The 25,112-nt window shown below is 36.0% G+C and overlaps 2 protein-coding genes, 1 long non-coding RNA gene and 2 pseudogenes across 3 annotated transcripts; 1 reads left to right on the top strand and 4 right to left on the bottom strand.

Annotated features, from left to right (window-relative positions):
- Positions 1-112: 112 nt before the first annotated feature.
- On the bottom strand, positions 113-1,415 carry LOC104789075 (putative B3 domain-containing protein At2g27410). Its single transcript, XM_010514825.3, has one exon. The coding sequence runs from the start codon at positions 1,335-1,337 to the stop codon at positions 210-212; it is 1,128 nt and encodes a 375-aa protein (XP_010513127.3). The 5' UTR covers positions 1,338-1,415; the 3' UTR covers positions 113-209.
- A 454-nt stretch (positions 1,416-1,869) lies between these two features.
- On the bottom strand, positions 1,870-3,157 carry LOC147943440 (receptor like protein 22 pseudogene; annotated as a pseudogene).
- Positions 3,158-5,361: 2,204 nt separating this feature from the next.
- LOC109131389 (uncharacterized) lies at positions 5,362-6,851 on the bottom strand. Its single transcript, XR_015598066.1, has 3 exons — positions 5,973-6,851; positions 5,597-5,871; positions 5,362-5,513 (listed from the first exon to the last, which is right to left on the bottom strand). It is a non-coding gene; the product is annotated as an uncharacterized LOC109131389 (long non-coding RNA).
- Positions 6,852-12,708: 5,857 nt separating this feature from the next.
- Positions 12,709-14,074, bottom strand: LOC147943439 (receptor like protein 22 pseudogene; annotated as a pseudogene).
- Positions 14,075-20,894: 6,820 nt separating this feature from the next.
- LOC147943438 (uncharacterized) lies at positions 20,895-21,818 on the top strand. The gene has a single exon (XM_087512240.1). It carries the CDS (start codon positions 20,895-20,897, stop codon positions 21,816-21,818), a length of 924 nt encoding a protein of 307 aa, XP_087368366.1.
- Positions 21,819-25,112: the final 3,294 nt, after the last annotated feature.

Here is a 25,112-nt window from a genome sequence, read left to right as displayed (position 1 = left end):
AAAGAATTATAAAGATAACCTTCAAAACATAAACTAAAGAAATTTCATTCATATAACATTCAAAAATATTTATTTAAGGGTCTCACAATTTGGACAAAACCCCACTGTTTCAGTCAACAAAACAATAAAAATTAAAGAAAACCAAGGCAGCATTGCCTGAAAACCAAAAAACCTTTTTACTTGTGGCTTAAGCGATAAACAGAGTATGATTAGGAAGAACTAGAGCTGCTCTCTCCTGAACAGCCTTGGCTTGAGTGGTCTGTATCTCTTGCTGGAAGCGAAGGAGGAATAACCGGTAACTGTACCTGACCAGATTCACCGGAAGTAGAAGCGCCATCACCGCCAGTAAGAAAGTTTCCACGGCCAGATTCTCCTGAAGTAGAGCCGTCACCGTGGCTGGAAGAAGGGACAAGAGCAAAGCAGAGTTTTCCTTCTCCAGATCGGAAAGACCAGAGAGGAAAGAAGTCGTCAACCTCAAAACTGTTATCAGAAAGCACATCGTTCCAACCTCTACATAAGACATAATTCCAGTTTCCACTCATCTTCCACTTCCTCAGTTCAAGGGCATGCTTTTTCATCTCAGGATCCACCAAATCCACACTCACACCATCATCACGAAGCTTCATCGCATTTTCATGTATGTGTGTTGTCTCTTCCTCCGTCAAAAAGTCTGGACTTTTCACTTGCTTAAAAGGAACAGAGAGACGTCCTTGGATTTTGTCGAGATCAGTCTTGTACAGTTTCCTCGTTGAGATCAGCTTCGGATTGTAGCTGTCCCCTTCTCTCCTCATCACCCTCAGAAGCCACTCCGGTGGAGTCATTTGAATTGGTTCAACCTCTAAACCACGATCACGATCAACTTTGCGTATCTTGCGACTTCTCTCTTCCACCTCAATCGGACGTTTTTCCTTGGACCGACAACCTCTAACGCGAGAAGACCGAGAAGATTCTGAATCAAGATTAGGGTTTTGTCCTTCTGGTTCCGCGGAAGTAATTGATCTGTATCGACGTTCTAAGAGGCTCTGAAGCCTCTCTCCGATAACTTCGTGCATCATCTCCACCATATTAATCTGCCCTGAGTAAACCCTAGGTTCCTCCTTTTCCGATTTGTCTTCCTTAGCCTTGTACCCTAACGATATGTCGACCGCATACAACAGTTTAAAGCTTTTGTCTTCGTCATCAATACCACCGTACTCTTTGTTCGCATACGACGACGAAGGCCTAGAAGACGGTTCCGCCTCAAAAAGACCAAAAGTTCGAGAGTTTTCAGGAATCGTTTGCTCGATAAATTCGTAAATACGCTGCTTAGAAACACTACGATCATCAGATTTCATCATCGTGATCAAATCTCTTGAAGACAGAACCAAAAAGTAAAAAACCTAGAAGGAAACTCTTGAGTTCTAAACCAAAGAAGGAACTGGAAGGTTATAGCTTTGTTTGCAAGTAAATTGGAAAACAGGAGAGGGTATTAAATAAGTAAAAAACGATTCAGGTTCCTACGGTTTAATGCCTATTTATTATATCCTTAAAATTCAATTTTGGAAAAATTCCTAAACACTAAGGGTTAAGTTTCCATTATTCAAAAAAAAATCACATGTAAAAAATTAATGCTTCGACTAGCAATAAATATTATTTATTAAATAATAATCCTAAATAATATCTCACAGTTTGTTTTATTTCTTATGTTTCCATAATAACATGAGTACGTTGTTTGATATGGAAGTACCTAATTTTAGTAGTTTCAGAACAGAGATTTTTTTTTGTAACACATAAGATGCCATAATCATGTTTTCAGTAACTTGAGACACATTCACAGATCAAATTACACACAAACAACAAAGAAAAAATGAACAACATATTTAATCAATCCTAAAGGTGTCTGATGCCTCTGAGCATGTTCTGACCATCATTCTTGATGAACCACCCAGGCTTGCACAAGCAACAACATGTCCTATTGCTAATCCAAACAACACTCCCGGCCCATACCCTATTATTGCTGCTCTCCACTCCAATATTCCTTCTCCGTCGTCTTCTTCAAGCTCGTGTGTGGATGGTGCGTCTTCCCTTAAACAGCTTTCTTCAAGAGGAAGACCACATAACCCTCGATCCCTTCAAATGAGGATTTAGGTTGCCCTATGATTTGTGTCCCTTGTGGTATTCTACCAGTGAGCTTATTATTAGAAACATCTATGTACGCCAAATACGATAGTCTCCCGAATTCTTGCAGAATCTCCCTTGAGAGTTTGTTCCCTGATAGGTCTAATGACTCGAGCTTAGTCACATTGGAAAAAGACATTGGGATATGTCATGTGAATGAGTTGTCTGATAAGTTTAGGGCAATCAATGTTTTCAGAAGACCAATAGATTCTGGAATCTCTCCTTCAAGTCTGTTACCAGAGAAATCAATGGCAGAGTAGAAAGTAAGAACTTTTCCTTGCTCCATGTATAGACCTTTGTATTGCAAATCCAAAGTATCTTCATATGTAAACCGCTCATTCGAATATTCTCCCATGTATAGCCTCTCTTCATCATGCATCTTGATAGACGTTGCACTCCAGTTCGCAAAGTAATTTCTTGGTAAGGTTCCGGTAAATCTGTTATGCGATATTTCAAGTATCTGGAGCTTAGGAAATGCAAGAGGACCTTGATCATCAGGTGGAGATATAGGACCATCAAATCTGTTTGAACGGAGTGTAAGGAATTTCAAATTCTTCAATGCCTTGAGCCAGAAGGGAAAAGAATCATTGATTTTGTTGTGATCCACACTTAGAAACCATAGGAGGGAGCAGTTCAGGAGAGATCTTGGAAGCTTTCCGGTTAGCCTATTGTATCCAACGTCAAATGTCTGTGTCAAAGCACCACTATAGAACTCGCCTGGAATGTTTCCTTCCAACTTATTTGTAAAAGTATGTAATGTTTTAAGAAAATAAACTATTTTTTTTTTTGTCAACAAAAGAAATCAGCTTAATTGAGCCAATTTGAGGCTAAGAAAATAAACTATTGTAATACAATAATTAATTAAATTAATTTTCTTTAATTCTCTCTAAGCTCTAAAAAATTGTAATACATATTTTTAGTATACTCATCATTATATTTAGTTCTTGTGAACCAACATATAATTATATGAAGCTCTTGAGTGCACTTCATATGATTTCATAGGGAATACATTTAATTTGTTACATACAAAATAATTTGGATTTTAACTATTTTACTCTTTAGGTTTTTTTTTTTCAGCATTTAACTCTTTAGTTTATATCATAGTAAATATTCATTTTCACACACACACACACACATATATATATATATAATTTGTTCAATTTGCTCTTCATTGGTCAATTTGCTCTTTAATGTTTTAAAATATAATATTTCTTTTTAATTAAACTTAAAATTCAACTCATTTAATCATATACATAAATTCATACTTTAAATTTACTATTTACTACTAAATTGTAACTGAAATTACATTACATAAATTGTGAATTGACTATTGTTTTCCTACATTTATTTTTAATTAAATACACTATCAATTATAATTGTAACTCCTCTAATTAAATTATTTTAGAAATATAACTTCTATTACTTTAAATCCTATAAATAATGATTCCCACATCCTCCTCCACCATATGTCAAATTCTAAATATTTTCTTTCTTTTGTTTATGTTTTTGCATGGGTTGAAAACTCATTGTAAGTGTTTAGTTATATACTTAGTTGGATATATCTTATATTGAGTTTTCAATTTTTTTGTTTGTTTTATGTATTGCTTCCTTCCTTCTTTGTTTTCTTATTATTTTAATTTTAAATTACATATATATGTACAATAAAAATTTGATGGCTATATAAAAAAACTTATCATGTAGATTCAAAAAAATTATTAATTTTGATCATTGCACAGTAAGATAATCAAGCTAAAGAAATCATCTATATAGGGAATGTACTTAATCTATATAAACAACTTAAACTGATTTGGATTTTAATTATTTAACTCTTTAGTTTATCACTACAAGAAAACAAGCCAATAGCGACTACACTATTAGTCATTATTTAGTCGCTAAAAGGAGTGTTACGACCAAATTGCGACTAAAACCTGTAGTCGCTAACTGAGAGTCGCTAAAATTTATAGTCGTAATTTTAGTCGCCAAATGGCGACTACATTACGACAATCTTTTGTAGTCGTAAATGAGTCGTAAATCAGTCGTAATGTAGTCACTAAGTTAGTGACTAGTTTACGACTACATTAAGACTATTTGTATAGTCGTAAATTAGTCACTAAATGTAGTGACTACTTTACGACTACTTTACGATTATGTATTTAAATAATATTACATATAAATATTTATATTTATATTATAAATATTTATTTTGATTTATCTTTAATTTTATATTTGAATTTTGTTTTACAAATTCTCTTTAATTGGATTTACATCTAATTCTTATATTTGAACAATTATAAAAATAACTACAATTAATATTACATAAACAAAACACATCTTAACAAAACACATCTTAAGTATCATCATATTCATTACAACCCAAGTTCAAAAGATTAACAAAAAGAAAGAAACATCATATTCATTACAACCCCAAGTTCAAAAGATAACAAAAAGAAAAAACATTGATCAAGAAAACAACAAGAAAAGCTTCTTCCAATCGTTTCCCAAGTTAGCTTCGTCTGCTTGTATCCTTCTCAAATCTGGAATTGATCCCTGTTATAACACAATACCTTAAGGTTCTGTCAAGTTGAAAAAATGAAGGTACAAAGAAAAAGAAATGATCCCAGATGATTGTATAAGATGAGCTAGAAGTGAAGAGTACCTTAAGCAGATGTTGATGGAGTTGGAGTTGTCTCTTTAGCTGAATGGCTTGCAACAAACTTCTGAAACCGCGGATCACATTCCCTCAGAAAATCTTCCACGATGGAGAATTGGTCAATCTTGCCGTTCTGGGCAGCAATAACTTTGGATTGCGCAGCAAGTTCTGCATCACGCCGCTGCAGTTGAGCAGCCTATTCTTCATCATGCGCAGCAAGCCGCTCCAGTTGAGCAGCCTGTTCTTCTATCATGCGTTGAGCTTTCTTCAACTGTTCTTCGAGAGCCACAAAGGTAGTTGAGCCACATGCTTGCTTATGCGTTCCATCGACAAGGCAGTCCTTGAGGCTTCCAACTCCATAAGGTGTTCCTCTTGAATCCTTCTCAGTGGACTTGAAAATAAGAGAAAAGTGGAGGTTAGAAGATGACAAATTAAACTCCAAGACTATAAATGTGTATTGGTTTTTTAAAAAAGTTACCTCCAGGAAAATTTTTGTATATTCTTCTGTTGTGAGGTCCCGTGGCCGTGATTCTCCATCTGACACAACAAAAGACTCTGCCTCGAGCTGAGACAACCTCTCTTGAACAGTCTTCTCATATGTCCCTGCAATCTTTTCTGCCTTCCGATCAACATATGTACCATCAGGCTTTGTATGTGCCTTGATGAAAACCTCACCAAGTCGGACTTCTCTTCCCAATTCCTCAACCTGCAATGTTATAAGAGATTAACTTAAAAAAATAACAGTTAAGTAAGAATAACAGTTAAATAACAGAGTAAATAACACTTAACCATTTCGTCTTGAAGCTGTTGATAAGACTTTGGCCCTGAGGACCTAGGCCGTTACGGTCAGACATACGGGCCTGAGAGTAGGTTTTACTCTTTTGTTGTGCTTCTTCAGTGTCCCAGTAATCCTCCATCGTGCTCCAGAGAGTGTCTCCAATCCAGGTTGGTTGAACTCGACTAGTCCTCACATTGCTAACCATGTCTTTGATCCGCTTTTGACAGATTTTCTCAAAATAAGCTTGAACAGTTCCGGTTATCAAAGGATCCCAGGTGTGGGTTTTCTAGAAAAAAGGAGCTATTGTTAGTGAAAAGAAGACATGTAAAGCTATGTGACATAAGGCTTATTGTAAGTGAAAAGAAGACATGTGACATATATCCTTACCGCGAACTCAATGAAGTATCTCTCTTGTTTGTCCCGCGGCACACATGTCCAGCTGTAGAAGGGACCTTCGAATTTGTTTAGAAGAATTTTAGTAATCTTCCGAACAAGTTTTGACCCTTTGTCACGAGTAAACCTCGAAAAGAAACAATACAAGAGGCATCAGTTAATGAGTCAAAAGAAACAATACTTCAACCAGTAAACATAAACAATACTTCAACCAGTAAACATAAACATGAATCTCAATACACAAGCAATATATCATAATACACAAGCAATGAATACACAAACATGAATCTAAAGACACAATCCTAAAGACACAATAAACCAAACGAAATCATAATAAACTTACTCTCGTTATCATAATCACAATCCTAAAGACACAATAAACCAAACGAAATAAACATAAACCAAACGAAATAAACATGAATCTAAAGACACAATCCTAAAGACACAATAAACCAAACGAAATCATAATAAACGAAATAAACATTGACCTACAGATTTCTCTTCTAACATTCACAAAACACCATTACAAAAATAACAAAAAAAAGAAAAATCATACCATTGGTTGTTCGGTAAGGGTGTGGGAGAGAGGACCGTGGTGAACTTATCCCGACCTGGCACCACAAGCAGGGCATTTAGAGCCCGAACCACGTCCTCCTGGAGCTCCGGCAACACCGTAGAAGTTTCTTCTTCGAAGTTGTTGCCCTGGGACGATGGATGCGATGGATGACTACGAGTCTGATGACTACGAGCCTGAGAGCGTTGAGCTGGAGAAGGCGGAGAGTCATCTTGAAGAGTTGCATGAGTCGCTGGATTGTAGTTAACTTCTACTGAAGGAGACCGGCGTACTTGAGGTGGAGGTTGGCGAGTAACGGAGCCCTGAAATAGTTTTTGAGGCGGAGTATAGTCCCGGATCTGGGATTCCGTTGAATGTCGTGGCAAAATGGGGACTTCATCAGGTGTCTGCTGCGTACGAGGAGCTTGGACTGCCGGCGTGAAGTCGTACTGACTGGATAGATTAGTATGTCGTAGTCTTGACCCTCCGGGAATCTGAGAATGATTACGATCGAGTTTTCTCTTTCTTCCTCGAGCAGGCATCGTGTGATGATTGAGACGAGAGACTGAGAAGAGAGATTGAGAAGAGAGATTGAGAAGAGAAAGACGATTGAGAAGAGAGAGTGTGAAGAGAGACTGTCGATTGCGGCTTTAGGGTTTGTCTCGAGGAACCCTTGTCTCGAATGAGAAGAGATAAGAAGATTAGGGTTTTTTTTTTAACGGAATGTTAATGGATTTGGGCCTAAATTGGGTAATTAACCTAGATTTGGGCCTAAATTAATGCAATGACCTTAAACAAAAAAAAATTCTAAGTTCAATAATTCTATATATAACTAAATTCAATAATTTCTAAGTTCAATAATTTCTAAATTCAATAATTTCTAAGATTAAGAATTAATTTATAAGTTTAAGAATAGAGTTTATAATATATTATTCTATATATAATTTCTATCTTAATTATAATAATAAATCTTCACATAAATTATTTTAGTATTTATTAATCCTTAATGAATATTGAAACAAAAAAAGAAATAAGGAAAAGATTCTATATATAACCAATATAGATGCTTTAAATAGAGCATATTCATAAGTACAAATCCTATGCAAATATTGTTTGTGAATAAAAGTAAAAAAATGATAGGCTTCTTAAAAAATGCATGGAACGGATGCATCATAACTCTTCTACCCGAGAGACATCTATTGTTCTTGCAAACACTACATGGACAGAAAAACTTACCGCCATTATTCTGAACTGTATCTTGGCTACTTCCAAACGAGAATTGGTCCAACCCCACTAATTCGAATTCTAATGAAAAATTTCCCGCCATTATATATATATATATATATATATATATATATTGTGTTTTTTTTAAGAACTATATATATATTTTTTTGGAGAAAATAAAAGTTTTTATAAAGTCAAATTTTTTTTTTGATCTACATTTTTTTTTGGGGAAGGAAAGACAATTGTGTTGGAATGAGATGACAAATGGATGCAATTTGTTTTTAAAGACTACACCTATGCCACTAATAGGCGACTACTTAATATCAGTTGGCCCCCACAGAAAAAACACGTTTTTTAACTGTCTTTTATGACTATTTGGCGACTACGTGGTGACTGTTTAACGACTCGCCGAATGAGTCGTAGAATAGTCGCTAAATTGACGACTATATTACGACCATCTAATGTGCTCGTAAAGCAGTGACTGTTTGGCGACTAAATTACTGTAGTCACAACATAGTCGCAAAGTGGTCACTATCTGGTCGTTATTTTTGGCGACTACAAATGTAGTCGCTACTTGTAGTCGCTAATTGACTGTTTTCTTGTAGTGTATGTAGCAATTCATATGATTTTATAGGGAATGTATTTAATTTATATAAAAAATTAAACTTATTTGGATTTTAATTATTCAACTCTTTAGTTTATGTATTAGAACATAAACTGAATTTTTGAATATCATAGTATATACTCATTTTTATTATGTACAATATACAGTATTTGTTTTACCTTGAATAGTCAAAAATATCAAACGAAACTAGGGGCATTTGCATAAATACCCTTTTTACTATACCTTTTTGCAAAAGTACAATTTTTGTTGTTCATTTTCAATAATACTCTTTTTAATATACAACATAACTAAATTTTAACCCTAAACTCCAAACACTAAACTCTACCCCCTCAAAAATATATCCTACATCTAAAATAGAGAATCCAAATCAATAACAAAAAAATCTAGAAGTTAATTTAACACATTATAATTGTGTGAAAGAGGACAAAAATGAAAATAACCAAAAAATTGGTATTTTTGAAAAGGGGTATCAACAAAATGGTCTTTCTAACATTATCTCATAAAGAGGTCTATTATGCAGGCTGAACGATAAAAAATAATTTTTTTTTGATAAATATGTATGTATAGTTATATTGAAATACTTTATATAATTTGATATTGTAATGATTTGAATAAATAAAGTTGATTATTGAATTTAGGAAATTTATTTGTTATATATATATATATATATAGAATTTGTTAACGATTCAGGTTCATATTCTTATAGGAAATTGATTTGACTAGACCTAATACGAGAGTCGGTTTAATGCCTACTAGGTGTTAGCTCACGCTACGCGTGAATTCTTACATAATCGTTATTCTATTTTGAAAAAATAATATAAATTAACATGTTATTATTATTATTTTTTTAGTGCACCTCAAAATTTAAAGACTACATAGTATGAATTTAAATAAAGTAAAGAAATCAAATTTTCTTTTGATAATAATATATTTAGAGCAATTAAGTCATATTTTATCTTACATGCCATATGCCATATATTTTGTAGTTGTAGTCATTTTTCAAAATTATTGTGATATTTTCATAAAATTGATTTTGTGGTGTTAGTTATGCATATTTTTTTTTTTTTTTTTTTTTTTATTGTGATAGCTTAAAGAGATTTAAAATATTTCAATTAAGAAAAAATCAAAACAATAAACAGTAGGTTTGCAGTGTCTCATACATATATAACTAAGTGAGTCTAAAACATCAACTACTTTATTAGGTTATTATCTTAAAGTCTTTAATTGTGTATGCACTTTGATTTATATGAAATTATAGTGTTTCATATAGAAAAAAATAAGTAAATTATATATTATATATTACATGTATATCCTATTCAAATAAAATGAAACTTTTATTAAGTTAAGATATCATTGGTTAAATCAAGGGGAAAATAATGATGTTGTAGAATTTATAAAATTATGTGAGATTTGAAATATGAGGATATGATAGTTATAATGAGACATGTGTCTTTCTTTTAATAAATAATACAGAAATTTATGTACCAAAGTTGCAATTAAGTGCATATTAACACATTTTTAACATTTTCTATTATATTAAATTAAATTCATTGAGAACACTACTATGATATTATTATGGGAGTTACAAACAAATTTTTATACTTTTCTAACTCATAAAATTAAAACCAATTTAATTTAAAAGTGAGTGTTGGTGGGTCCATAATTTGATTCAAAAGTATAATATGTTACATATTGATCGTTTAAAGGAATATGAATATCTAATTCTCAAATAAACTTGATTTTTTTTTTGTTAAAACCAACATATGTGAAATTAAATTTATCTATGTTGTTAAAACCAACATATGTGAAATTAAATTTACATATGTTGTTAAAACCAACATATGTAAATTTTAAAAATAAACATGAATAGATTAGAAAACAAGAAATATAAAAGGAATATTTATGTTTATATAAATAAAATAAAATTTGAAAACAATATTAAATATATATAATATTTTCTAAATTAAAATATAGAATTAAACTCTTACAACACATATAAGATATAACGACATTTGATATTGGTGGGAGAGGAGGAGAGAATGATTACTTATAAGATGATAATCCAAATTAGATATTGGAGATGAATCTTTAAAAATAAAAACAATGTAAAATATATATCATGTAGTCTATAATATTAAAATTTAGCATTAAAAATTTACAATGATTTTCATCTGTTTTTTTTGTAATCCATGCAACAAAAATATGAAATTGAAAACAAAACAAAACAAAAAAAATGATTTGAGGTATTGTGGAAGAGAATGAGAGAAGTGGAGAATGTGAAATGAGAAAGTAAAAAAAAGCCAATATGGGAGAATGAGAGAATAGTTATTTATATGATGAGAATTGATGGAAGTTACATTTAGAATTATGGGAGTTACAATTATAATTTATTGTGTTTGAATAAAATTGAGGGGTAGAATATGATTAATGCATAATTTATTTGATTTTCAGTTATAATTTTATTTTAATGTGTGAATTAAATTTTTTTATTTCAATTAAACAATTAAAAAACAAATAAAAAATTAACAAAATTAGAAAACATTAAATGAAAATCAACCAATAAGGAGAGACCAAAACCTTACTTTTATATATATAATTTTATTATATCCTTAAAAATTTCAATTTTGGAAAAATTCCTAAACACTAAGGGTTAAGTTTCCATTATTGAAAAAAAAATCACATGTAAAAAAATTAAAATGCTTCGACTATCAATAGATAAATAATATCTCACAGTTTGTTTTATTTCTTAATAGATAAGAACCCGCCCGATGTGCGGGTTTAAAGTTTTGTAAATAAAATAAATTTTAATAAAAATATATTAAAATATATTATATATTATTTATAACTTTTTTTTACTTTAATACATAGATTTATATTCATACACAAATCTGTTATGTATGTTACCATTAAAAGTGTATTTTTTACATCTAGATATATTGTATGTTACAAATTTTATTTACAATCACCTAGAAAATGTCTATATGAACAAATTAAGTCAACTATTATATGTCTCTTTACTTTCACTTTTGCATAGTTTCTTTAATCACTAAAATTGTTGGCTCAAAACACATTTTGAGTAAAAAATAAATTACATCACAATAGAGTATGACTAACCATAGAGAGAATTTCGGTTCTACACTCCTCCTTTATAGAGAGAACCTTGCGTCCAACCTCCTCCACCATGGAGAGAACCTTCGTTCCGTCATCCTCCCTAGGGGACGTCCAACCTCTCCCACATTCCTCCCTTGGGGAGATAACCTTGCGTCCAACCTCCTCCAACATAGAGGGAATCTCGGCTCTGCCCTCCTCCAATGTAGAGAAAACATGTTCACGTCTTTTAGCTATCTCAAAGTGACTTGTTCAAGAACAATGATGAGTCAAACAAAAGGTTAATAAAAAACAAAGAAGAAAAACAAAGCTAGCTAGTCGAAACTATTTTGTTTGGTGAAAAAATATGTCATCATCTCTTTGCTTATATAGAGGGGTGTATTTACAACCTTTTTCCTTTTAGGATTAACAAAGTTTTTTTTTTAATATAATAAGATTACAATTATCTTATGCATCGTTTTACCAAGCTTGAAAACTGTGATTTTTGATTGTTAAAATTGACACGTATCACGGTCTGATGAGTTACTAACTTTGATATGTGATTTCTGATGTTAAAATTGATACGTGTCAAGATTTGATGAGTTACTATTTAATGGTTAAAACTGACACATGTCGCGATCTGGTGAGCTTTTAACTTTGATCTCTGATCGTTAAAACTAACACGTGTCATGATTTGGAGCTTGAAAACTGTGATTTTTGATCGTTAAAATTGACACATGTCACGATCTGATGAGTTACTAACTTTGATATGTGATTTCTGATCATTAAAATTGACACGTGTCACGATCTGATGAATTACTAACTTGGATATTTAATCGTTAAAACTGACATATATCACGATCTGGTGAGTTTTTAATTTTGATTTCTGATCGTTAAAACTAACACGTGTCACGATCTGGTGAGTTACTAACTTTGAGAATCAAGCTTTATATAATAAGATGTTTCCATAATACTAAAAAAATCACATATAAAAAATTAATGGGTCGACTATCAATAAATAAATATCTCACAGTTTGTTTTATTTCTTATGTTTCCATAATAACATGAGTACGTTGTTTGAATTGGAAGTTATGAATTTAGTAGTTTCCTCTGTTATCAGAACAAAGTTTTTTTATAACACATAAGATGCCATAATCATGTTTTCAGTAACTTGAGACACATTCACAGATCAAATAACACACACAAACGAAGACAAAATGAAACAATATAGTTAATCAATCCTAAAGGTTTCTGATGCCTCTAAGCATGTTCTGACGACCATCATTCTTGATGAACCACCCATGCTTGTACAAAGCAACAACATGTCCTATTGCCAATCCAAACAACACTCCTGGCCCATACCCTATTATTGCTGCTCTCCACTCCAATATTCCTTCGTCTTCTTCTTCAAGTTCGTGTGTGGATGGTTCGTCTTCCCATAAACAGCTTTCTTTAAGAGGAAGACCACATAACCCTCGATTCCCTTCAAATGGGGATTTAGGCTGCCCTATGATTTGTGTCCCTTGTGGTATTCTACCAGTGAGCTGATTATTAGACACATCTATGTAAGCCAAATAAGATAGTCTCCCGAGTTCTTGCGGAATCTCCCATGAGAGTTTGTTCCCTGACAGGTCTAATGACTCTAGCTCAATCACATTGGAAAAAAAACATTGGGATATGTCCTGTGAATGAGTTGTCTGATAAGTTTAGGGCAATCAATGTATTCAGAAGACCAATAGATTCTGGAATCTCTCCTTCGAGTTTGTTACCAGAGAAATCAATGGCAGAGTAGAAAGTAAGAACATTTCCTTGCTCCATGTATAGACCTTTGTATTGCAAATCCAAAGTATCTTCATATGTAAACTGCTCATTCGAATAATCTCCCATGTATAGCCTCTCTTCATCATGCATCTTGATAAACGTTGCACTCCAGTTTGCAAAGTAATTTCTTGGTAAGGTTCCGGTAAATCTGTTATGCGATATTTCAAGTATATGGAGCTTACGAAATGCAAGAGGACCTTGATCATCAGGTGGAGATATAGGACCATCGAATCTGTTTGAACGGAGTGTAAGGACTTTCAAATTCTTCAATGCCTTGAGCCATAAGGGAAAAGAATCATTGATTTTGTTGTGATCCACACTTAGAAACCTTAGGAGGGAGCAGTTCAGGAGAGATCTTGGAAGCTTTCCGGTTAGTCGATTGTATCCAACATCAAATGTTTGTGTCAAAGCACCGCTATAGAACTCGTCTGGAATGTTTCCTCCCAACTTGTTTTTCCGGAGGTTCACTATACTAAAGTTACCCATACATGGAGGGATTGAGCCGGTGAAGTTGTTGTAAGATAGGTCAAGAACATCGAGAGAGGTTCGGTTACAGACTGAGAGAGGTGTCTCTCCTGTGAAACTATTGTTCCAAGCAGACAAGTGGATGATAGAGACTGGTGGATTAGGGAATGAACCTTTGAAAGAGTTTAAAGCAATATCTAATACCTGCACCGATGAATTGACTAAAACATGATCCAATGAACCTTTGAAACCGGTGAATGAATTGTTATTAAGATCTAGAGAGACTAAAAGAGGAAGACTCCATAACCAATCAGAGACATATAAATTGTTTTATATACGACTTTTTTGTTTTTGTGTGTTACGAAAAAATTCACGTGACTTGAGTTCTTGAAACTCTCAGAAGTTTTAAGATAAATATAAATAAATTGCGTATGATACTATTATGCTATACATATAAGGTCTAAAAAAGACGACTTTAACATTTCTTGTAATGAAATGGTTGGTGTGAGGGTATCAGCCGAGTTCCAGTTTTGGACTCTAGTTCGTTAAACTGAAGTGTTACACAGTCAACGATTGACTTTTGTTTCTGGTCAACACATATGTAATGTAATACATTCCCACGTAACTATATAATTTTCTTTTTCTTTTTCAGCATCTCTGTATTTTGTTTTTTGGTAGGATTAGGTCTCTGTATATTATGAGACATATCAACGCCGCGTGTTTATTGTGTGGATTAGGTGAATGTCAACGCAGGTGTTTTTGTATTCATGTAAGAAGTAGAACAACAACTGCTGAATATACCCATGAGTAATCTTCCGGAGAGTTGTATTCATTGCTAACCAGAGATACAAAGAATATAATAAGGTGAAGATTTTGAAGTCGTTGGATATTAGTTTTGAGGATATTTGAGAAAAGCTAGCTATGATTTCCTCCCCATATGAACTTTGATACACGTAAAAAACTGTAGATCATTTTACCATGGTAGTTAATTATTATTCTCTTTATTTCATAGAGAGTGTTATTTTAAAATTTTATTTTAGTGTTATAAAGATAAAGAGTGTTATTTTACATTTTCAATGCATTTTTTACATTAGATTTCTTAATTTTACTTTTAATCTATAACTAAATTAACTCATTAATCATTTATTAAATAAAAATATATTTTAATGCTTTTTTAATATGTGTGAAATATGTCAAAATGACACTTTTGTGAAACACAAAGAATATATGTCTATGTAAATCTCAGAGAAAACGTTGGCTTATTGATAGGTAAAGAGTATATATAGATACAAGAGACTTGATATACAAGTAGAGAATATTGACTAAAGATATACACAAGAAGATATAGAACATATCCTTTTCCGTAACACTCTCCCTCAAGGTGGAGCGTGTAAGTTTAGAACGCCCAACTTGGACCGTAGATACTTGAACTGATCACAACCGAGAGCCTTAGTGAAGATATCAGCCGGCTGTTCTTTAGTAGGAATGTGAGTAGTAGAAATAACACCGGCAGTAATCTCATCACGAAGAAAATGGCAATCACTTTTAATATGCTTGGTTCGTTCATGAAAGACAGAATTTGCTGCGATTTGAAGAGCTGCTTGACTATCACTGAATAAACGCATGGGCTGAGTATGATCGACGCCAAGAAACTGCAAAACCTCCTTTAGCCACAAGAGCTCCATACAAGTCATAGCCATGGCACGATACTCTGCCTCAGCCGATGAAAGAGACACACGACTTTGCTTCTTTGTCTTCCATTGAAGTGGTGAATCACCAAGCATAACAATGTAACCAGTAAGAGACCGCCTAGTAGAAGGACATTTGTTGTAATCGGAATCACAATAGGCATTCACTTGGAGCGAAGCAGTGGAAGAAAGAACGACACCTTGACCAGGAGAAGACTTTAAGTAACGGACCACACGTTGTGCCGCATCCCAATGATCGACAAGAGGAACCTGCATGAACTGAGCAAGAATGTTCACAGCGTAACACAGTTCAGGACGCGTATGAGTCAGATAGACAAGACGGCCAACAAGACGTCGGTATTGTGCTGGGTCTGAGTACAGTTCACTCGTGGAATCCAACAGCGTATGATTTTTCTCCATAGGAGTATCGAACGGAGACGAGCCGGAAAAACCACACTCATCAATGATATCAATACACTATTTCCGCTGAGATAAGAATATGCCATCAGGTCCACGAGAAACCTCAATGCCAAGAAAGTACTTTAAGACGCCGAGATCCTTCATCTTGAAACAGCGACACAAATAAGCTTTAAATGATTGTAGAACTGTAGAATCAGCACCACAAACCATTAAGTCATCAACATAAACAAGAACATGCAGAACAACACCACCACGTAGATACGTAAACAGAGAGTTGTCTTTGTGAGAACGAACGAAGCCATAGTCTAGGAGGGCTGTAGATAACTTAGAAAACCAGCAACGAGGAGCCTGCCGAAGACCATAGATAGACTTTTTAAGTTTACAGATAAGAGACGGATCAGCTGGAAGAAAACCCGGAGGTGGTTTCATGTAGATATCCTCGTCAAGGTCACCATGTAAAAAAGCATTGTGAACATCCATCTGATGGAGTTCCCAATTTTTAACCGAAGCAACACCAAGTAAGGTACGAACTGTTTGTAGTTTAGCAACTGGAGCAAATGTTTCTGAAAAATCAACACCCTCTTTTTGATGATTCCCAAGAGCCACTAACCGCGCCTTATACCGTTCAAGTGTACCATCAGAATTGAACTTAAGCCGATACACCCATTTAGAGCTAAGAGCTTTGACGCCAGGAGGAAGACGTTCAAGCGTCCAAGTCTTGTTAAGTTCTAAAGCATCGATCTCTTTGCGCATAGCATCACGCCATTCTAATATTTGAACCGCTTGCTTATAAGTAACAGGTTCATCAACCATAGTCACGGCGGCAAGAAACTTTTGATGAGCAGAGCTAAAGTTGTCACAAGAGACATAATGTGCTATAGGATAGAAACAAGTACCTGAAGATGCCGGAGAAGACGTAGGCTTGAGAGAGATGATGGTTTCAGTGTGACGTGCGGAGTATGTGACATACGGTTTAAGTCGAGTAGACGGCAATTTTGTTCGATGACCACGACCAAGCGGTTCAGTACCAACATCAAAGTCATCAGAAAACTCATCAGAAACAGCAGCGGATTCAGGAGGTGGAATAACATTACTACTTTGATATTACAACTATTTTTTAAACATACTTAATCCTTTTACCTTTCACTACAAGAAAAATTGAATATTGTTACAATTTTAACGGTTATAATATATAAATATTTCGTCACAAAATTTTCATTATGACTAGAATGATACGATTTTCACAATGTCACAATAGAAAAGTCACAAATTCATGTAAGTCACAAAATAGTCACAATTTTTTTATGACAATTGTTAACGGTAACAATTCGTCACCACTTGTGACGATATTCAGATAGTCATAAAAACGACACAATTCGTGACAAATAATATTGTAACTAATATGCTACAAAATGTGACAAAAAAATTGTCACATATTAATACCATATATAAGTCACTGATCCATTACATGTGCGACCAAAGTATGGTCGCTGATCCGTTACATGTTGCGACCAAAGTATAGTCACAAAGCGATCATAATTAATGACTCGATTATTTTTGATTATTTTTATGACCTTTTTTCTTACAGCACTTGTAACAAGTTGTTACGCAACTAGGACAATAAAACCACATACAAGTTTAGTCACAAACGGTTTTCTTTTAATTACCACAATTGCCATATTTTTAAAAATATAGAACAATAGAATAAATCACTAAAATTAAAAACTTATTTACATAACAAACTAACATCCAAATATAAAGTTAATCCATAAACACAACTTAAAGAAAATACAAAGTATACCAATGATGGTAAATATCCAGTGAAAAGTGGTCATTGGTTGGTGTCCAAGGAAACAGATGAGATGAGTGCGGGTTCCAGAGGTGCACGTGCCTTGAATGAGCTTAAAGGCAGAATTTGGACTTTGAATGTAATGACCCTCATCAAGGGTAAAAATTCCAAAATAAAAAAATTTAAGGAAAAGACTCGGGAAGGACTTAAAAAGAAAGAAGATGTAAAACAAGGAAGAACGACCAGAAGAAGTCTGAGAAAATATTCGTGAGTCGGGGAATGGCCGAGCCAAGACTGGAGTGACCAAAGGTGAGATTAAGGCCTTAAAACCAATAAAAAATTGACGGTTTATGCGGAAACAGCATCCGCAGAAGAGTCGAGTAAGTACCGAGAAAGAAAACCGAGACGTCCAAGAGATGTCCGGTATTGTCCGAGAAAAGATCAAGATGATCGAGGAAAATCAAGAAGTTCGAGGATGGTGGAGAAAATTGTCCAAGGAGTCGAGAAAAGTTGTTCGAGGAATACCGAGAGACCGACAGACCGAGAAAAGTTGACCGAGAAATATCGAGAGGATCGATACTGTCCGGGAAATGCCGAGAGGAGCGTCGAGTGAGGCCGAGGAACATCGAGGAATGTCGAGAAACGTCGGACAAGAGACGGGTTTTGACGAGAAACGTCGGACGGGAGACGAGTTTTGCCGAGAGAAATAAAATTTTTATTTTCTCAAAATCTGACCAATTAGATTACATGCATGCTCATGCACTAATAAAATGATTTTTCATGCACTAATAGAATGGAGTTAGTGGGCTTAATGGCGATTAACGATTGGGGGGTGTTAATCATGCTCAACATGCAAGCCATGAGCTAGCCACTTGTCAAGAAGCACTAAGGAAAAAGAGGGAGAGCTCGAGCCTATAAATAGAGGATGTGAGACTTCATTCCTCACTTTTCTCATTTTGCTCTCAAACACTAAAACACTAAAGTCTTGTTTCTCTCAAAGTCGAGAGAGACCGAGAGAGTTTGTCGAGAGAGACCGAGAGAGTTTGTCAAAAAAGATCGAGAGAGATCGAGAAAGAGAGTGAGATTATCGACGCTTGCGTCAAGAGAAGATCGAGAAGGAAGGTTTTGCATCGAGAAAGAAAGAGAAGTAAGGGATCATCGAGAGAGATATTTTCGAGAAAAAGACGGAGACCCTGTCGAAGAGATCACCGAGAAAATACGGTGATAGTGTCGAGGGAGATCATCGAGGGAAGACAACGTCTGTGTCGAAGAAGAAAGACCGAGAGGAGAAGCGGTTTTTGATCGGGAGAAAACCAAGAGGCAAGACGCGGTTTTGATCGAGTAAAGTCGAGAACGAGAACGGTCGAAGAAGCGGGAAGCTGTCGACGCGAAGACTGTCTGATCGAGTGGTGCGGTGAAGTCCGGTAAACATCGACGCGTGAAAACGTGAGTTCTGCGGTAATTGTGTGTTGCATGTAGACTAGATTCAAGGTAGAACGAGTTAAATTGTTGCATGCGTAAATTTGGTAGGATTCATGCTGGATTCATGTTAAAATTACATCGAATTTGAGCTAGGAATCACCATGCAAGATCGCGTATGAATTTGGATGCATTCAAGTAAATTGGATATACTTAAAATCGGGACAAGGGATTTTGCATGCGGTATAAGAATTGAAGTTGTTTAGCAATATTATTTGCTCCAAACCGGTTGCATGCATAAATAAAATTTGGTAAAGTTCATTTGAAATATTATCGTATAAATTCGTGTGAGGTTAGCTTAAATGCTTAAACGAATTTTAAAGGGTTTAAATGGTTAACTCAAATGAACTTGCATGCTTAATTGGACTAAGAGGATTTAAGAATTTAAATCAAATGGCTTGCATGTGTAATTTGGACTTAAGGATTTAAGCGGTTAAATCAATTCGGTTGCATGCATATTAGAACTTGTTGCACTGATGTTTGCTTAAGTTGCTTAATTTGGTTGCATGCATGTAGAATAATCTTAAGTTGCTTGATTTGTATTTCTTTCTCCTTGTTGATTATTGCATGTGGTATTCTTGATTGATTTCTTGCTATGAAGCATGAATTATCAATGCTCGAATTAGTGTTGTGAGTTTTATTTTAGCTTAGCCTCTTAAAATTTGTTCTCAAGTCTTAGCTAGAATAGTGAGTCGATTTTCTGTTCCAAAAGCGGTTGTCACGCGTGAGTTCCCGACGACCACTCATGCGGGACACTGTCACGGCTAGCTAGCTACTAGCGTGACCGCTACATAACGATGTAGCATAAGTGCGGGCTCATTGCTGGTGACATTTGTGGTCTTGCCATGGGGGATGGTATGGAACGGAACAGATTATCGAAGGACCTTAGGTGAAAAGAGTCTAGGATATTTCAAGCGATCCTTGTAGTATTCTAGATGTCTTTGTTTGTTTGGTAGGCAGAGGAGTCTAGGGTAATTCAAGTGTCCCCTTTTTTATTCTAGATTGTCCTTGCGAGTTGCGTAGGAGTCAAGAGTCTAAACTGTTCTTTAGTCATCTTGAGATGTGTATAGCGAGTCTAGATCGTCGAGTCGAGTCGTATTGATCTAACCTCTCTCGCTTGTGTGTGGTTTAAATTGCTTCCGCTAATGTTTCTGTTGCGTAGCTTTGATAACTTGCTAAGTTTGTTTTACTTGCTTGTTTTCTTTGCTCACCGGGGTAGTCAGGTTTGGGAAAGTAGAATTCCTGTTTAGGAGAAAGGGGTACCCAGGCTCACTGAGTAATCTTAGAGTACTCATGATATTATTTTGGTCTTGCAGGGAAGCCTAAGTGAGTCTAGAGCTGGAGCAAACGTTAGGGTACCGGATAGGGTTTTTCTTGTGTTCTTGTAAAACCCTATATTTTTCTTAAACAATTACTGTAAAACTTTCCGACTATCTTTATATATTGCTTTAATGATTTATTTACAATGTAATATTTGTTAAAGTAATATATTCGGTTTTCAGGAAAACATGGCAAGTTGCAAATGATACTCGGCCTTGTCCAAGCTAACACAACGCACCAGGCCACAAGGGTTGCAAAGCCTAAGTAACCTCGGTTGCGGGTGGAATTGTGCTAGGGAAGACCGGTCGGGAAGTCTACAGCTTATGTCCCTCGACCGGATCACCTCGGTGCAATTCTGTAAGTGGCGTCCCGTGGCTGTCCGATGGCCTTCGTGGTCATAGAACGGTTCGGGGGCGTTACAACGGACACTGCTCCTAAAATCAGAATGTTCCTTTGGAGAGCTCTATCAGGAGCTTTGGCTGTTGCAGACTGTCTTAGGACACATGGTTTGAATATTCAACCAACTTGCAAAGTGTGTCATGTCGCTGATGAGACTGTGTCACATGTTTTGTTTGGGTGTCCTTTAGCAGCACAAGTTTGGTCTGCATCGAACTTACCTCTACCAGCACATGGATTTTCAGCTTCGATCTCTGATAATGTTGAGTACATTTTTGATCTAATGTCCAGGAATGTGGTCCTGTTAAATAGTCGTGAGGCTATTCCTTGGATACTTTGGGAGATCTGGAAAGCTCGTAATGGAGTAGTATTGGCGGGGAGGGATTTTGATCACTGGTTTATTCTTGCTGGAGCGATGGCAGATGCAGAGGAGTGGTTACAACAGAATAGGTTGCAGGAACAGGAACATACGGGGACGGTACAAGGAAATCATCTGCAATTGGTACCAAAGAGATGGACTAAGCTGGCCGAGGGTACGCTCAAGTGTAATCTGAATGCCTCTTGGATAAACGATCATTGCTTTTCAGGTGGTGCTTGGTTACTGGGGAACCATGAAGGCAACGTGTTATTTCATTCCCATCATGCTTTCCTCCCGATGGTGAACCGTATTGCAGCAGAGCTACATTGTATCCTTTGGTGCCTTGAAAATCTCCAGATTCCACGTTTTATGTCTTGCGAGATATGGACGGACAGTGTAGCGGTAACAAAAGCTTTAGCGAGACCTTTGGAGTGGCCTAAATATCGCTCTATTCTCCACAGAATCTTCCAAGCGATACGAGGGATCCAAGCTGTCTCTTTCCATCTAGATGATCCAAAGGCCAACAGAGTGGCTCTTGAGATTGCTGGTAGTGTAACACGTGATGGACGTTTTAACTCTTATCTCTCCTTAGGCGGACCTGCTTGGCTTCAGTAGCTGATTAGGAGGCACAATCGTGCTTAGTTATGGCTTATTTGCCTCGGAATGTTTTTGCTTCATTTGTTAGTTTTGTTTTCACATCTTAGCGTGACTACTCTGTTTTGTCCTGTTATGGGGTTTGATCCTCTTCTTAATGCATTTCAGACGATCAAAAAAAAAAAAAAAATACAAACTAACATACAAACACAACTTTTTTTTTTTGATAAGAATGTAAATATTCATTTCACAATGAAAGTTTGAGTTACACAATTAAGCATAACTTATTACATGGTCCCATGCCAAAAAAAGAATAAAAAACATGGAAGCATACCACATTCTTGCACCAAATCATCAAATTCAAACCATTAGCATAATGATAATGGTAGAAGACAGTTTGATGCAAGATAAAAACGAATCCCTAAAGAGAGCCTAGAAATCAAAACAACAATGAAAAATATGACAACGATGCAAAGCGTTTGATCGAGTAGCAAGGAAGCAGTCCGTTCAATGGTAGCCCGAGACAAGCAAGTGACTGCGAAACCACCGAGCTTAATGAGGCAGGCAATGCTTACTCACTCTACTAAGTCCATCCTAAGCCCCCTTTGGAGTCAGTAGTACAGAGCCTAGCAATTTCACATCCGCAAAAAGCCATACTAGCACCAGCATCTCACATGATCAAACACTAAAAACACTTTGAGATTTTTCGAAGCTTGAAACTAGGGACACACTAATCCGAAGAGGCTGGAACAAAGGCCGAAGATATTTGCGGCGAAGGAAGCAATTAACTTGAGCGCTAAGGCGAAAAACAGGTGTGACATGTTAAGGAGATGCATGGAGATACAGCTAGCTACCGCGACGCCGGGAAGCCTCAAACCCTTGATCAAGCAGAGCCAACAACTCCCTCCAAAACGAAACTCACAAGTTACCTGCAGAAGCAAAACAAGTCTCGGAAAGTACCAGTCATCATCATCAATCAACACCTTTGGCTTGGGAGATGAGCTGAGGAATGAAGTCGAATGTGACTTGAAGAAGTTAGAGAAGCCGGCCCTATAAGACAAGCCACAACAAATGACAGACATAGCTAGCCCAAAACCCCCAGTGAAGACAGAAGCAGAAGATCGAAACATCCGGAGGTTGATTCCAAAGCACTAACAACTTGGCCTAATGCATCAAACACTCGACAGAGGCAAAGCGAGCCAGGGAAACCAACGACTACTAACACGGGGCGGGAGAAAAGACACAGAGGGTGAAGACAAGTGGTAGCCGCAGAGGGAAAGAAAGCCGAAGCATCCCTGCGCCTGACGGAGAAACAGAGCACCGTCGGACCACCACTGTAGAAGAGCCACCGCACGCCAACAGGAAGGAGAGGTGAGCTGATAGAAAACCCCACCCCCACCAAACCACTCGCTAGAGAAGAAAACCAACCGCCGCTTGAGCAGCTACGCGACAGCCACGAAGCGCAAGACCATCGCCAAAATAGCACCGTGAGGAGCCTCACAACATCAGATTTGTCGTCTTCAAAACAAACCGGAGGATGCGCGAGAGAACCGAGGAGGTGAAGTCGCCGAAGTCAAAAGTTAAATTTCAGGTAAGCCGACGCCTTTTCTTCTACAGATGGAGCCTCCGATGAGCCAAACCACAAAGCTCCGGTGTCAGACTCGTCAAATCGCCTACCGGAAAGAGCCTAACCGCATATCGGAGAAACCGGGGGCCCTCTCGCGGTCACGGCGAGGAGCGCCGATGACCGGAGAGGCGAGACGCACAGCAGATCTAGGATTCAAGCGGCGGAGGTTTTGGGAGAAAAATCGCACGCGCGTATACCACACGCGCTCGATTTTGGGGGTAATTATCTTCCGTACCCAAATAATTCGAATACAAACACAACTTAAAGAAAACACAAACAAAACAATAGCAAAGATACATAGAAACCATATATAACAACTAGATAAGCTGGAAAGGACAGTCTTGAATCTCTTGGTGGTGGAGTTGGATCTAGGTATTTTGACTTGCAAAAGCCTCAACAAATTTTTCCATAGTTTCAAGTCTTTTTTGAATTTGCTGATTTTCTTCAAAACTCTTTTTAAGATCAGCTTCCTTTTTATCTTTAATGTCTTCATAATTTAGATTATGCCTCAAAACGCAGATATTTACCATGCAAAAAAGTAAAATAGATCGAATATCAAGTTTGTAATTTTTTTATTCGTACAAAGTGTATTAACTAAACTGATTACATTTTTTTTTGGTTCTATATAAACGTACGACACAAAATAATTTTCTTTGAGTATGTCCAAAAAAGTTTCTATTTTTCTTTAAATGCCGCGCTCGATTAATATGTGTAGGATATTGCAATATTTTGTAGGAAAATAGTACATCTTGTAAGAATATAATTAATTTCCTTGTACTTTTTTTTCTTAACGAAACCGACTCGAGTATTAGAAAAAAATATATACAAAAACTTAAAAAAAACTGGTATGGTTAATTAATTAGGATTTTGCTAATTGCTTACATGTTTCCTTTTTTTGGTTGGATTTGTTACGATATCATGTTATCCGCTTTATAAGATTTAGTGATGCTTAGTTTGATCGATATATATATATTTCCACTATTCCTCATAATCTCTTCATATTTCGATTCAACCTACACTGAAACCCTAGCCACTCATGACGATCAAGAACGAAGAAAGGATTGTAGGAGCTAGAAATTTGCCACACTACGTAAGAGGTATTGAATAAGAGATAACAACACAAACGTTAAGGGAAGAATGGAGGCGAGACCGAAATCTCTTTCCTTAACTCTTTGAAACTCCCGCAGTGCGACGGGATTAATGGTTACAAGAGTCCCAGAATACAACCATACACAACCGGGTTTGCTAATCACTCAAACACCGGCTCTATACGAACTTCACTTCTACGATACTCTCGAAACTTACTTTGTGAGAGATTGCTGGATGTTGTTTGCTTTTGCTGTGTGTGAGAACAAGCGACTTTGATATCGTCAATTCACTGTTTTGTCAAGAGAAGAACTCAACGAGTATATATAGAGGACTTGGATGACTTGGGTTTGAAATTGATTCTCCACAACTTTACCAAGTCCATCGCAAATCTAGGAGGTGGACGTGAAGAAGCGACGATCTCACAAAGAAATCCAACTCTCCACAACTCTCCACTTGATCACGAAAACAAAGAGACCGAGTCTCACGGATCGTGAAACAGAGTTTTGACTCTATCCAATCTGACCCACTTCTCTTGGAGCTCCAACTTGAGCAAGACCAAACCATTAAGGCCTAATTTCTCATTCACACAATCCAATTTT

This window comes from Camelina sativa, chromosome 5, assembly GCF_030686135.1.
Source record: "Camelina sativa cultivar CO46 ecotype springtype chromosome 5, ASM3068613v1".
NCBI lineage: Eukaryota > Viridiplantae > Streptophyta > Magnoliopsida > Brassicales > Brassicaceae > Camelina > Camelina sativa.
The sequence above is the reverse complement of the archived record's forward strand: the minus strand, read 5'-3'. Positions and strand labels throughout refer to the sequence as shown.